At 43.7% G+C, this 14,426-nt stretch overlaps 2 protein-coding genes and 1 pseudogene across 2 annotated transcripts; 1 reads left to right on the top strand and 2 right to left on the bottom strand.

Annotated features, from left to right (window-relative positions):
* Positions 1-20: 20 nt before the first annotated feature.
* Positions 21-1,719, bottom strand: LOC117835328 (uncharacterized). The gene is made up of 4 exons (XM_034714685.1): positions 1,563-1,719; positions 1,413-1,466; positions 735-854; positions 21-401 (listed from the first exon to the last, which is right to left on the bottom strand). Exons 1-4 carry the CDS (start codon positions 1,596-1,598, stop codon positions 267-269), a joined length of 345 nt encoding a protein of 114 aa, XP_034570576.1. The 5' UTR covers positions 1,599-1,719; the 3' UTR covers positions 21-266.
* Positions 1,720-1,859: 140 nt separating this feature from the next.
* LOC117835329 (ubiquitin-ribosomal protein eS31z fusion protein) lies at positions 1,860-2,655 on the top strand. Its single transcript, XM_034714687.2, has one exon. It carries the CDS (start codon positions 2,000-2,002, stop codon positions 2,486-2,488), a length of 489 nt encoding a protein of 162 aa, XP_034570578.1. The 5' UTR covers positions 1,860-1,999; the 3' UTR covers positions 2,489-2,655.
* Positions 2,656-3,882: 1,227 nt separating this feature from the next.
* Positions 3,883-14,405, bottom strand: LOC117837125 (cysteine-rich receptor-like protein kinase 44; annotated as a pseudogene).
* Positions 14,406-14,426: the final 21 nt, after the last annotated feature.

Here is a 14,426-nt window from a genome sequence, read left to right as displayed (position 1 = left end):
AATGACTAAACATCTCAGAATAAGTTCAAATGGTGTACAATAACACCAAGGATAGCGAAACTGGATATTACAAGCAACCCGAATCATATTTTCAAGAAACAACAATCCGATGCAATACAACAGCATATTAGTGAGAAATAATGCACAAATTGAATGGTCGTTGGTTAATTTTGGATACCGGCACAAAACAGAATGGCGGTCCCATAACTTGCTAGAGTTTAACAACCTGTACATTCGCCTTATCAGCCAAGGTCAGTAACTCTGCTTTACACATTATCAGGCCAAAATTCCCTAAAGAAAGCCATCTCGAATTCCTTCTCTTGCAATCGCTTCTCCTCTTCTTGCATCTTCCTGATCCTCTTTGCAGCTAGCTTTGCCCTTTTCTTTGACTGCATGTCCTTCTGCAATCATGGCGTGTTTGAAACATTAGAACCCCGTGTGGCAATGTGACAACTAAAAGTTTACAATTGGAGACTTAAGGAAGAATAGAGCGCTATCTATTATCTACTAAATCAAAGTAATATTCCAAAAAGCAATGCAAGGAACCATGTTAATCTCTCTATAAAAAAAATAACATGTCTCAGCTACATAGCAGAATTTAGTAAATAAAAGAAATGGTTTAGCCAGCCATATTGTGGACTAACAAGATACAAATCAAGATTTACAAGAAATGAGAAACTGCAATGATACAATAATAAAATTGATGCACTAGAATAATCTCATCATTGGCTTACCTTGGGCTTTTTGGGATCTTTTTCAACATCATCCTCCACCTTAGGCTTTGGTTTTGGTTCTTTAGAACCTAGACCACGCTTGTTGTTCTTAACACGAGTCTCTACAGGCTCCAACCTTCCCTGTTCCACAAACAATAGGGGCTAGTAAGCAGGCTGAGAGAAACAGAACAGGGCAACTGGGGAAATCTACACTGCACACTGGCTAAATCAAATCCCATATAAATAAAAAAAATTCTAACATAAGATCGCCAACAGCAACTCTCGCTTGGACCATCAGTGAGAAATATTACTGCTCCGCTTGAACCATACAAGTATTTAACTAAAGACCCTTCTAAACTTTTGGAGTTACCATGGGACTAGGTTACAAAATTCATATAATCAGCTAAACTCCATTTACAACGATCATGAACCTGAAAGAAAATTGATTTCGCATGCCCTACGACCTGATTTGCCAAAGCCTATGCAATTCCGACCGTTTATTTAACTATCAATCCCATAATTCTATCAGTGTAACAAAAAAGGCAGCAACACTTGCAAACCCACGGAGTCAAGCATCAGTGTGCATGTTACAATGCTATAACTACAACAAATAGCACTAAATTCGGTCGAAATCAAATTTGGGGGGAAATGGAAATATGAAATCATGACGCGGGAGGAAGCGAGAATCGAGACACGGACCTGCTCCTGCGCTCCGAGGCCGGTGCCCTCCTTCCAACCAGACTTCTTCAGCAGCTGCAGCAAAGTTCAAGCAACGAATCAAACCCTAGCCAGCAGTGGTGGGGAACCAGGGAAATACCAGCCACGCGGGAGATGAGGCGACGCACGAACCTGGAATCCGATGTTGGAGGAGCCGATCGCCGACATCGCCACTTCTGCTCTCCTCCCCTCCCCAGCTCCCCTCCGGCGCCGGGCCGCCGCCGCCGCGCCGCTCTCCCCTTCTCCTTTTGGGTTTCAGGCAGGCGTCTCGGTGTGGGTTGGTTTGGTCAGGTCTCGTTGTCCCGTGTTGGGCTTGGGCCCTTGCCGTGCCGTGCGCGGCTCGGGCTCGAGCGCCGACCTGGCTCGCGAGTCGGTTCCGACCCAGACTCCATCAGGACCGCCCGTTCCCGATCAGACGTCGCACACGGGCCCATGAGAACAAGCACGGGCCGCGGCTGTCGGCCACAACAACGCCGCCACGCCACAACCCGCCCCGAGATCTCTCCATCGACTCCGGCCGCCGCCGAAAGAAGAGGCCAAGCCAAAGGGATCTCCATCAAGAATTCAAGATGCAGATCTTTGTGAAGACGCTGACGGGCAAGACGATCACGCTGGAGGTGGAGGCGTCGGACACGGTGGCGAACGTGAAGGCCAAGGTCCAGGACAAGGAGGGGATCCCGCCGGACCAGCAGCGCCTCATCTTCGCGGGGAAGCAGCTGGAGGACGAGCGCACGCTGGCCGACTACAACATCCAGAAGGAGTCGACGCTGCACCTGGTCCTCCGCCTCCGCGGCGGCGGCAAGAAGCGCAAGAAGAAGACGTTCACCACGCCCAAGAAGGCCAGCCACGAGCACAGGAGCGTCGGGCTCGCCGGCGTGCTCGGCAGGTACAGGGTCGACGAGGCCACGGGGAAGGTCGAGAGGCTGCGCAAGGAGTGCCCCAACCCCGAGTGCGGGCCCGGCACGTTCATGGCGGCGCACGCCGACCGCCACGCCTGCGGCAGGTGCGGCCTCACCTACGTCGTCGCGAGCCAGAGCGCGGCAGAGCTTAGCGGCTAGGTCGCTTCATATGACATGTTTTGGAAGTGGGTCATTAGTTCAAACAGTAGTGTTTGTTTAGGTAATCGTGGAATTTTTTTTACAGTTATTAACTGAATTCTTTCTATGGAGGCGTGGTTGCTTTTGAATCTCTTTTGTTCGATCCGGCAGCCTGTTTGCTGCTCGTAGCCACATGTTCTTTCCCTGAGAAATAAGCAGAGCAGCCCAAGGTTGGATTGTTGCTACCTCAACTGCAAACGGATAGTCCAAACTGTATAGCTGAATTTTGGATTTCCCACTTACCTAACCAGATGTGTCCTCCTTCCCAAATTTTCACCTAAGCGCACCATGTCCAATCTGCCATTGTATCCCTATGATAAATCATGAATACACATTTCAAGTCAAGGCAGTGTCGTTTGGATTGGATTGGATTGGCTTATGGTGGTTTTGCCTGGAAACTCCACTGGTTCATTCAAATCCACGTTAGAGTGCAATCAAAACAGCAAGACAGCGCAGAGCGGGCCTCCACCGTAGAAACGCCAATCCTATATTTGTCGTGATGACTTGCTAGAGTGCAAATTTCTCTCCTCTTTTTTTCAAGGTCCGTTCTTCCACCACAAAGCTTGTCTTGAGTTTAAAATTTTGTGTGAAGTTTCGCTGACATCTCCATCTGTGTGATGCGTTTCAGAATTTGTTGTTGCAATTTGGTTGGCAAACATAGTGGGCAGTTGCAAGCCCAAAGAGCTTTCACCAGTCTGCGATTCCTCACCTCTTACTGTCTCTTCAGATTGTTTTCTTGACTGGAATTTCTTCTGTTTCATTACTCAGCTCTAGTACTGACCTACATGATTTTTCCCAGAATTTTTCGTAGTGATCCGATTTGTTCTGAATATGGAAACGGAAATTTAGGAGGCTAGCTAACGGTGCTCTATGTATGAGCATAACACCCTTTGCCATGTTTACATGAGACTTCCAATTATTTGTTCATAAAGTTGTGATATTTACACACTAGCCTGATGTAATTTATGCTTCCCAAATGACAGAGATCCCAAACTATTGAAGTAATACTTTCCTATGGGTGTCACAAAACAGTCTTCTCATTTTTCATCAAATGGTACCTTTTACGTGGAGGTTGGACAAAAGTTCAACCCTTTCCGCTTTCCGCCATTAGTATGTGTTTCTTAGCGTTAACAGTTTAGTTCAGTGATAAAATTAGGATGTTGCGTCACGAGTCAATTCTAAGAGTAAGAAGGATGAGAGTACCAAGGTCTGAATTACCTAAGCGGCCATAACTATTGTATCCATCGCAATTAAGATTCAAACTCAAGATCTCTAACCCGATACCATATTGAGTTGTATGCACCAACCAATTTAACTGAAAATGGTAGGTTGATGAGGGAATGTGGACAGATCACTCAATAACGAAATCATGTTTATTTTTTCGATGCTTTTGCTCCTATGAAAGTCAACTCTTGACATGAATAGCCTAACTTTGACTTTGTTTCTTCTAGAAAACTTGAATATTTTCTTCCCTTATATTTCCTAAGATAAAAAGTAACTTTATGCAAGCTGTCGAGTTTACAAATGTGTTAAACCACATACACTTGACAACACTAACATTATGAATTAAAGTATGGTCTACCTTGGTTCAACTTCTGTGATGGTCACCTTGTTGCAGGACGAATTACATTTGTTTGGCCGTTTTGGTAGTTCATTTGCACCTCTAGGATGGACATGGGTTGCATCGTCTAAACTAAAAAGAAACGCAGGCCTTAAAGGAGCAGGCAAGGTAGTAGACCTTCCCACAAGCATCAGTAGTACATCGGACATTCTGGGTCTATCACTTGGATTCTCTTGAATACATAATAACCCAATATGTATAGCCTTGAGAACATCATTTTCAGCACAGTTATGGTTCAAGTATGGATCGACCACATCTGTTACTGTTCCGATAGTCCAATTTTCCCATACCTGGGCACCAAAAAAAGTTTAATAATTGATCACGAAGCTAGTTTTGAACAATTTTTCTTTAAGATGAAAGAAAGTATGCAAGTGAACGACTGACATAGCTTAAAAGATGTTCAGCCACCATTCCTTCTGATGAAGTAGTATTTCTCCTCCCTGCTACAATTTCCAGAACAATAACTCCAAAGCTGAAGACATCTGACTTGGTCGATATATGCCCAAGGACTGCATATTCTGGTGCCATATAACCGCTGTATGAATGTAAATTAGTTTCTTGTGAAACAAATGCCTCGACTGTAAATAAATTAAGTCTAAGTATGTCCACATGAACGTACTATGTTCCAGCGACTCTTCTTGTGACATCCTTTGTGTGGTCTCTCTCAAAAATCCTTGCCAAGCCAAAGTCACTAATCTTGGGGTTCATATCTTTTTCCAGTAAGATGTTGCCTGGCTTTAAATCTCTATGTATAACTTTAACTCGGGATTCATCGTGTAGATACACCATTCCTCGAGCAATACCACAAATGATCTTGTATCTCGTTTCCCAGACTAGTTTTTTGCGATTTTCTTCATCTGCATATATGTAACGGAGCAATCAGAGCATATTAACACATACAAAATCTTGGACGGACAAACCTGGGAAACGGAACACAAATTACCTTTTCGAACTCAGAAATATTAATGCACATTTCTGGAAGTGTAAGCTGCTAAGATAACTTCTAGTTTCTACTTTGCAAAATTTTACATGAAAAAAAAACTCTTTATGAAAAACTTCAATCACTATTTTCCGCACATATCCTGAACGCTATGGTAGAGCACAATATTATGTGCTAATACAAATTGTTAGTCCCAGCAAATGAATAGTTTACATGAATATGGAATGATGGCATAATATTATGGGTATTTTGCTGAATCGTTAATGTTCCGTATACATTTTCTGTTTCCTTTTCCATCCATATTTCTGCAAATAAATTGAGAACTAACATGCATCTTATAGGATTGCACATATTGTTTCTATGTACATTCACGTCTTGATATGTTTTGTCTTATTATAATTTGTAACCATGTTTTGCCTTAGAACCAAGTACTTCTGAGATAATTCTTCGATGTTAGTTTACTTTTGAGAGAGTGAGTGAGAGGGAGGGAGGGAGGGAGAGAGAGATGCGAAGTTATTACCAAAAATAAAGGCATCAAGACTTTTGTTTGGAATGTATTCATACACGAGCAACTTCTCTTCTTCATGCAGGCAAGCCCTATCAACTTCACAAGATTGCGGTGTTGGAGCTTGGCTACTAATAGCAACTCATTTTTCAGCTCACGTATTCCTTGCTTGATTCTTTGGACAATCTTTTTACTGCTATTTCCAGTCCATCAGGTAGCAAACCCTGATGAAACAAAACAAACTTGAGCGATTGTGCAATACAATTGTTATTACGAAATGTAATTGTAACTGATGCTTGCACTTTTAGAAGATGTGTTCCATTCTTGGTTTTAATTTGCTGTATACCTGGATTCATGATTTCACCTGTCAAAAGTGAGTCGCGTATAGTTGTTCACGAAATGCTTGCATCTGTACTACTTGAGAGTAGATTTTCTCCCTTTTTTCTTGTTGAGAACGTGAGTGCTAGTAAGATTTTCCAACTGCAATTTTGAGTGTTATTTCCATTGAGTTTCTTTTACTCCCTGATATATTTTTTATGCTTCCTCAGCACGTCTTTGTAAGAGGAGAATGACACTCCAGCCATTCTCAAATAGATGACAGTATTCTATTTGTGTGTCCTCCAAAGCACGACCTTGGCTATCAATTTTTGTCAGCAAAATGTGCTAGTACAAGTTATATGTAAAAGCATACACGTAAGAAAGTAAGAGAACTATGTTCAGAGTTGAATTGCACGTATTCTAAAGTATAATTCAAGAATCAATAATTTTCATTTGCTGATCTACCTTATAGACTTGTCCGAAACCTCCTTCTCCTAGTTTGTTTACTTCATCAAAATTATCTGTTGCTGCTCTTATCACCACCGCGTCCAGCAGCAATGCCTGAATTTCTTCAATATCCTCTGAGTAAGCAGCGCCTATGCACAAAAAGGTGAAGTTTTTACTGTTGAAGTACATTGTCGATATGATATTGTGGATCAACATGCAATTAGGTCACTATATTAAAACTTTTCTGAATAGACATTATTATTACAAATTACGATTGATGGTGTTCAAGCAGTAATTAACTAGGATAACCATGGAGAATTTGTGAGCATTCAATTGTACTTACATGAAAGGGTTTGCTGCCTTGATCTCGTTGTTCTCCTCAATGCACAAATAACAATAGCTGAGATTAAACATAGTGTAATCCCCACGGGTATGGCGATTGATAGTATTATTAAATAGCTGTTGTTATGGCGTGGGGTAGTACCACCTGGAACACTGCCACTCGGTTTGCTATTGTTCTGGCTTGGCGTAGTGTCATCAGGGACGAGATTGTCATCACCAACAGCTGTTTCATACATGAATTAATTTTTTTTAGAGAACGTGGAAAGGGAACTAATAGAAAAGGTTCTACATTCATTAGTAGTGAGAGTAATAAACCCCACGGGTATGACTAATTTATGGGTAAATCAAATGGAGCTCATATGTGTGCAAACAAATAATTGGTCCTATGAAAATTGCATATGAGAAGAATTGACAAGTAAAAGTGAAAGTGGCTTGGTATAATGGCTACTGTATGACCTTCCAATGAAAGTTTGCTTGTGTTGAACAAGGTGATATTGAAATTTCATAAGTGTTGATTAAAAAAGAAGACAGGATCGACACAATGAAATGGTTTTGAATGTGAACATATATTGTGATGCTAAATATTATGTGACTCAAGTTACGGATGAAGGTTTGGCAATGGCTTGGCTATGCAAAAGAGAAGGGCTAGCATGAGGCTTAGCATCAAGGAATTAACCACCGGAGAAGAAGAAAGCATTAGCTCAATCCGAGGAATCTAATGCTATGAGCAGTTTCATAATGGGAGGCATTAATCATTCTTGGCAAATGAAGAGTGGTGGTGACTTGTGTACGCATTGAATCGGTTCAAGTCGCTAGCTCAAAGTTGAATTGCTCAGAATATGGTTGCAATCCTGATGAAATGATATCGAAGATGTATAGCATGGTTGAAGTGATGACAAGCTCAAGTGTTTAACTTGTGATTTTTCTTAACCTTGAGTATAGTATGTCGTAAAGGAAGAGGGATACAACATGTGGATCATATAGTCTCAGTGATCAAGTATCATATGTGAGTTGATGAGTGGCATGCTCACAAATCCCTCTAATGGTAATTGTCATGAATTTTCTTGGGATCGACGTCACTTAGATCATTAGATGCACTACAAGAAATGATATTTTCCCAACCATCATTTCTAAATGGCCGAAGGTGCTTAAGGCTTACAAAGCAGTACCGACCAAGAATTTTCTATATCAAATTCTATATAGCAAGTGATCTATATCATCACAAAAAGTGTTGTGCTGGATAATCTGTGGACCTTTAGTGAAAAATGGATTACCACTAATGTGCCCTGATCCTTACGTGGATCGAGAGAGGGTGATATATTCACGTAAGTGCTCCAACAAGAACTAATGAAAAGTGATGACTATTCGATATCTCGGGGGAAAGCTTATCTTTCTACACTTACATTCTGCAATTTACTTACCCAAAATTGCCATATTACTATAGGCCGGGTTGGAACTAGGGTTACAAGAACTTTTGTGTGCTAGAATAGACACACTTCTTGTTAGATATATGAGCTTGGCCCATATAAATGATAATTCTGAATAAATCTCAAAGGTCCACTAGCGTAATAGGGGTACACCATCTATTAGTCCCATATTGCTAATAGATGAGGGTGTTGGGGGTTTTCCTCCCTATATATATGGACCACCTCCCTCATGGAATAGATGCAATATAGACTACTATACGGAAGGTCCCAAGTTAGGGTATCCCTAAGGTGGTCTGTACGAGTTAGGTTTTTATCTCTTCTCGCTATTGCGCCGCCACCGTAATCTACTCCATCCCGAGCGTCGGCGTGCACCGGCGAACGGGAGAGCAGGTCTCCGAAATCTCTTGCTCTTGTGATCCTGCACCGGGAGAGGGCAAATAAGATTTTTGGGAAGCGCTCGGCGCGACTGCTCAAGGTTTTCACCACGGCTCGTCTTCCATCCCAGTCTAGCGTTGCGGCGGCTCGTCGTCTTCAACCTCGTCTGCTGCGCTCCATCTGCAACACCATTGTCGTTCCGTCGGCACCGCTTCCCATCACGGCTGCGCCCGCTCAGTACGTATGCTGTGATTTGATCTATAATTTCAGCATGTTTTATGAGAACATGATGCCGTTCTTGCTATTGCATAGTATGTTAGAGTCTTGCATGCTAGGTTTAATTCTTTTTATGAGAAATATAGTTCGGAATTTAATCATACAATTGCCTAATTTTCCAACAATCCAAAAACCTTATTATAGGCAATATGTTGATTCGGGTATGGCTGGTTTTGCTGAGTCACTAAGGCCGGAAAAATTTACCGGTGTGAACTTTAAGAGATGGAAATCTAAGGTTCGCCTATGGTTTAATGCTACGAACATCTGGGACACGAGGCTTGGCAAACCTGAAGGCGAACTTACTGCTGAAGCGCAGAAAAAGTTCGATGATGCAAATAACCTTTTCGTGGGATGTATCATCAGCAACATATTTGACCGTCTGGTCGATGTCTACATAGACATGACAGATACGAAGGTGTTGTGGGATGCTCTGGTTGCAAGGTATGATGCAGCAGATGCAGGCAGTGAACTATACCTCATGGAGAGTTTCCATGACTACAGGATGGTGAACAACCGTTCTGCGGTGGAACAGGCTCATGAGGTGCAGTGCCTTGTGAAGGATCTTGAGCTCCTCAAGTGTCAATTACCTGACAAGTTTGTGGCTGGTTGCATAATCGCAAAGTTGCCTTCTTATGGAGGAACTTCGCCACTTCTTTGAAACATAGGAGACAGGAGATATCAGTTGAAAATCTGGTAGCATCTCTTGATGTTGAGGAGAAAGCTCGGAAGAAGGACACAGTTGAGATAAGAGACCAAGGTCAGTCTACCGCCAACATGGTCCAGAAATTCCCACGTGGCAAGAACAAAGGAAAGAACAAAGTCGTCAAGACTACTACCTTCAAGAAGAAGAAAAATAAGGCTGAGATGAGTTGCTTTACTTGTGGTGAGCTTGGACACTTCTCTAAGGATTGTCCAGAGCGTGCAGACCGCAAGGGCAGAAAGGCAAATGGGCCCAAGGATGTCAACATGGTGATCATAGGCAACACTGGAGACGGGTACGGTAATTTACCTACTGTTCTTTCAGTTTTTCATTCCACTAGTTGGTGGCTTGATACGGGTGCCAGTGTTCATGTGTGTGCTGACATCTCCATGTTTTCTTCTTACCAGGTCGCCCGGGGTTCCTCTGTGCTGATGGGGAATGGGTCACATGCTGTTGTTCATGGTGTTGGTACGGTAGATCTGAAGTTTACTTCGGGAAAGATTGTGCAGCTAAGGAACGTGCAGCATGTCCCTACTATCAACAAGAATCTAGTGAGCGGGTCGGTCCTATGCAAGGACGGGTTTAAGGTAGTGCCAGAGTCCAATAAATTAGTCATGTCTAAACATGAACAATTCATTGGTAAAGGCTATAAGTGCAGAGGCTTGTTCCGCTTTTCCCTTGCAGATTTCTATAATAAATCAGTGAACCATATTTGTGGCAACGTTAGTGATGGTGCAAGTACTTGGCATTCACGTTTGTGTCATATAAATTTTGGTTTAATGTCTCGGCTATCCAGCATGTGTTTAATTCTGAACTTCACCATTGCCAAAGGTTCCAAGTGCTAGAGTTGTGTGCAATTGAAACAACCTTGGAAGCCTCACAAGGCGGCTGAGGAGAGACACTCGTTACCTCTAGAACTCATACATTCTGATTTGTGTGAGATGAATGGTGTGTTGACAAAAGGTGGAAAGAGATATTTCATGACTTTTATTGATGATGCGACTAGATTTTGCTATGTTTATTTGTTGCAAACTAAGGATGAAGCATTAGACTACTTTAAAATTTATAAGGCTGAGGTTGAGAACCAACTTGAGAGAAAGATCAAGCGTCTAAGGTCTGATCATGGTGGTGAGTATTTTCCAAAAGCTTTTGATGAATTCTGTGAGGAACATGGCATTATTTATGAGAGGACGCATCCCTATTCGCCCAAGTCCAACGGGGTTGCTGAGAGGAAAAACCGCACACTGATTGACTTGGTTAATTCCATGTTAGATATTGTTGGTTTATCCAAGGCATGGTGGGGGGAGGCTCTATTGACTTCATGTCATGTCCTGAATAGAGTTCCGAACAAGAATAAAGATCAAACTCCATATGAGATGTGGATCGGGAGAAAACCATCACTTTCTTATTTGCGTACTTGGGGGTGTTTGGCGAAAGTCAATATATCCATTCCCAAGAAGCGCAAGTTAGGACCCAAGACAGTGGATTGTGTCTTTCTAGGATATGCTCAGAGGAGCATTGCTTATAGATTTTTAGTGGTTAAATCTGAGGTCCTTGATATGCATGTTGATACTATTATGGAATCTCGTGATGCAACATTTTTTGAGAATATATTTCCTCTTAAAGATATGCATAGCAACTCTAAACTTTCTACTGAAATAACTCCTATTTCGATACACAGACAGCAAGGTTACGCAATAGGTGAATATGTATCGAAAAAGTCTTCACCTTCCTCTTAAAGATATGCATAGCAACTCTAAACTTTCTACTGAAATAATCTCGTGATGAAATATTTTTTGAGAAGGTCTTGAACCATTTTGGTTACACAGACAGCAAGTCTTCTCCAACACTTTATGATCCCAGCATGATACTCAAAAAGAACAAGAAAACAACGAAAGACCAATTGAGATACTCTCAGATTATCGGTTCACTCATGTACTTAGCTAGCGCAACGAGACCCGACATATCCTTTGCTGTAAGCAAATTGAGCAGGTTCATGTCAAACCCGGGCATTGATCATTGGCATGCACTTGAAAGGGTTATGCGCTACTTGGTGGGTATAATGAGCTATGGGATTCACTATTCTGGGCACCCTGCTATGCTTGAGGGATATAGTGATTCGAACTGGTTATCGAACGTTGATGAACTATATGCCACGAGTGGGTATGTGTTTACCCTTGGAGGTGGTGCGATATCATGGAGGTCTTGCAAACAGACCATTTTGACAAAGTCAACCATGGAAGCAAAACTTACTGCTTTGGAAACAACCATTGTTGAGGCAGAGTGGCTGCGTGAACTCTTGATGGACTTGCCTGTGGTTGATAAACCAATGCCAGCAATCCTTATCAACTGTGACAATCAAACGGTGATAGTTAAAGTGAATAGTGCTAAGGTTAATGCGAAGTCATCAAGACATATCAAGAGATGACTGAAGTCTGTCAGGAAATTGAGAAACTCCGGAGTAATAAGTGTGACTTATATTCAAATAGATAGAAACCTAGCAAATCCCTTTACAAAAGTGCTATCACGGAATGTGATAGAAGGTGCATCGAGGGTGATGGGTATGAGACTCGTTTGAGTTGCCATAGTAGTAACCCAACCTATGTGATCGGAGATCCCGTGAATTAGGATATGGGAAAAACAAGCTATCGGTTGACTGAGGAGAATAATTTTTAAACCCTCTCTATGAGAAGATGCAATACTCTCAAATGCTGCAAGGCATGTGTGTTGTAAGGCAGGATGGCAAAATGCCTTAATGTGTTTCTGTTGGCTTGGTTAAGCGAAGATGCTGTCCTACAGAGCATTCTTGAAAGAACACACCTATATGAGCTCGACTGTAAAACGTCACAGTCTATGAGATTTGGGTGATTTCTAGTAAGCTCATGAAGAGACCAGGGAGTATGACTTATATGCTCCACCCGCGGGGTAGGCTACTGGCAGCCAGGTACTAGTTCCAACTTTGAGTGAAACTTGTCCGCCCAAAACTTGCAATTCAAGGCTTAGTCCATTGTTCAAGTTGTGGATGAATGTAGCTTGAAGCTCTAGGCGAGAGTTCAACTTAACAGTCCTTGCTGAAACACTGGTATATCAAATAGTAGTGAGAAATATGCAAAACACCAAAATGGGTATTTGAGATCTGGTGAGGGATTGTTAGATATATGGGCTTGGCCCATATAAATGATAATTCTGAATAAATCTCAAAGGCCCATTAGCGTAAGAGGGGGTACACCATCTATTAGTCCCATATTGCTAATAGACGAGGGTGTTGGGGGTTTTCCTCCCTATATACATGGACCACCTCCCTCATGGAATAGATGCAATATATACTACTATACGGAAGGCCCCAAGTTAGGGTATGTCTAAGGTGGTCTGTACGAGTTAGGTTTTTATCTCTTCTCGCTATTGCGCCGCCACCGTAATCTACTCCATCCCGAGCGTCGACGTGCACCGGCGAACGGGAGAGCAGGTCTCCGAAATCTCTTGCTCTTGTGATCCTGCACCGGGAGAGGGCAAATAAGGTTTTTGGGAAGCGCTCGGCGCGACTGCTCAAGGTCTTCACCACGGCTCGTCTTCCGTCCTAGTCTGACGTTGCGGCGGCTCGTTGTCTTCAGTGTCGTCTGCTGCGCTCCATCCGCAACACCGTCGTTGTTCCGTCGGCACCGCTTCCCATCACAGCTGCTCCCGCTCAGTACGTATGCTGTGATTTGATCTATAATTTCAGCATATTTTATGAGAACATGATGTCGTTCTTGTTGTTGCCTAGTATGTTAGAGTCTTGCATGCTAGGTTTAATTCTTTTTATGAAAAATATAGTTCCGAATTTAATGATACAATTGTCTAATTTTCCAAACTTCTTGCTAAGCACAACGGGTGAAATTTGGCTAAGCGATAGGACTTAATTTGTGCCAGAAATTTAGGAACCCAATTCACCAATTCCCCCTCTCTTGCCCATCTCGGTACTTTCGGGCATATTTCCTATAGAAATCAGTCTAGGGATGCCTTGATTTTTTTTTTTGCTTTAACGAAAAGCAAATAAAACAAGGGGGCTCCGTTGTTCCTTACTTGCTGCCTTGTAGTCCTGCCACAGCTGCTGCACGCTCTTCCCCAGGATCTGAGCGAAGAAATCGTCGGTGTAGCCATCCTTCATCTTGGCGTTGAGCTGCGCCACGAACCCCGGCTTGAGCGAGTCGCAGTAGTCCAGGAACCTCGCTGTCACGTCGTAGCCCTGATCCCACCTGCGTCCCTGCCCCGGGAGAACCCAGCTCCCCGGCGCGTAGCCCGCCTTCAGCTGGACGTAGTCGGCGATGCCCTCGATGAGGCCGCCGTTCGCCCGGCCCTGCCCGTTCCACTGCCACACGTGTGTCACCTCGTGGTACAGCACGCCGGTCACCTAGCACGGCACGGCATATGCACAGACATGTTCATTCAGAAACAGAGGCGCCTCAAGGTAGCTAGTGCGTCCTTATTACCTCCTTCTTGACGTCGCCGGAGTAGCCGCCGACGTACTTGGCGCTGAGGTGGATGCCGTTGGCGCTGGTGAAGGCCACGCCGTCGATGTCCTCGACGACGAGGGTGACCTTGTCGACGGGCTTGCGGTCGTCGGGGCTGGGCTGGTTGAAGGTGTTCCAGATGAAGGTGGACGCGTCGGAGAGGACCCGCTTGGCGTAGTCGAGGCCGACGGCCTGGTCGAACCGCTGGCCGCCGGGGGTGTTGGACGCCGAGTTCGTCGCGTCGAACGTGACGGCGGCGGCCGTCGTCGCGGCCGCGGCCAGGGCCAGGAGGGAAGCGACCGTGGCGACGTGAGGCTGCTTCATCTTGTGCTGGTGCTGCAAGCTCTTGTTGCTCCGATGATTCGCTTACTTGTGATTGGGTTTCTAATTTTCTATAGACTAGAGCGTCGCATGTAGAGAAGATGAAGTGGTGAGAAGTTTGCTTTCGTCAAATGGGC

Source organism: Setaria viridis, chromosome 9 (assembly GCF_005286985.2).
Source record: "Setaria viridis chromosome 9, Setaria_viridis_v4.0, whole genome shotgun sequence".
In the NCBI taxonomy this organism is placed as follows: Eukaryota; Viridiplantae; Streptophyta; class Magnoliopsida; order Poales; family Poaceae; genus Setaria; species Setaria viridis.
Note: the sequence above shows the minus strand (reverse complement) of the source record. Positions and strands in the feature narration are given on the sequence as shown.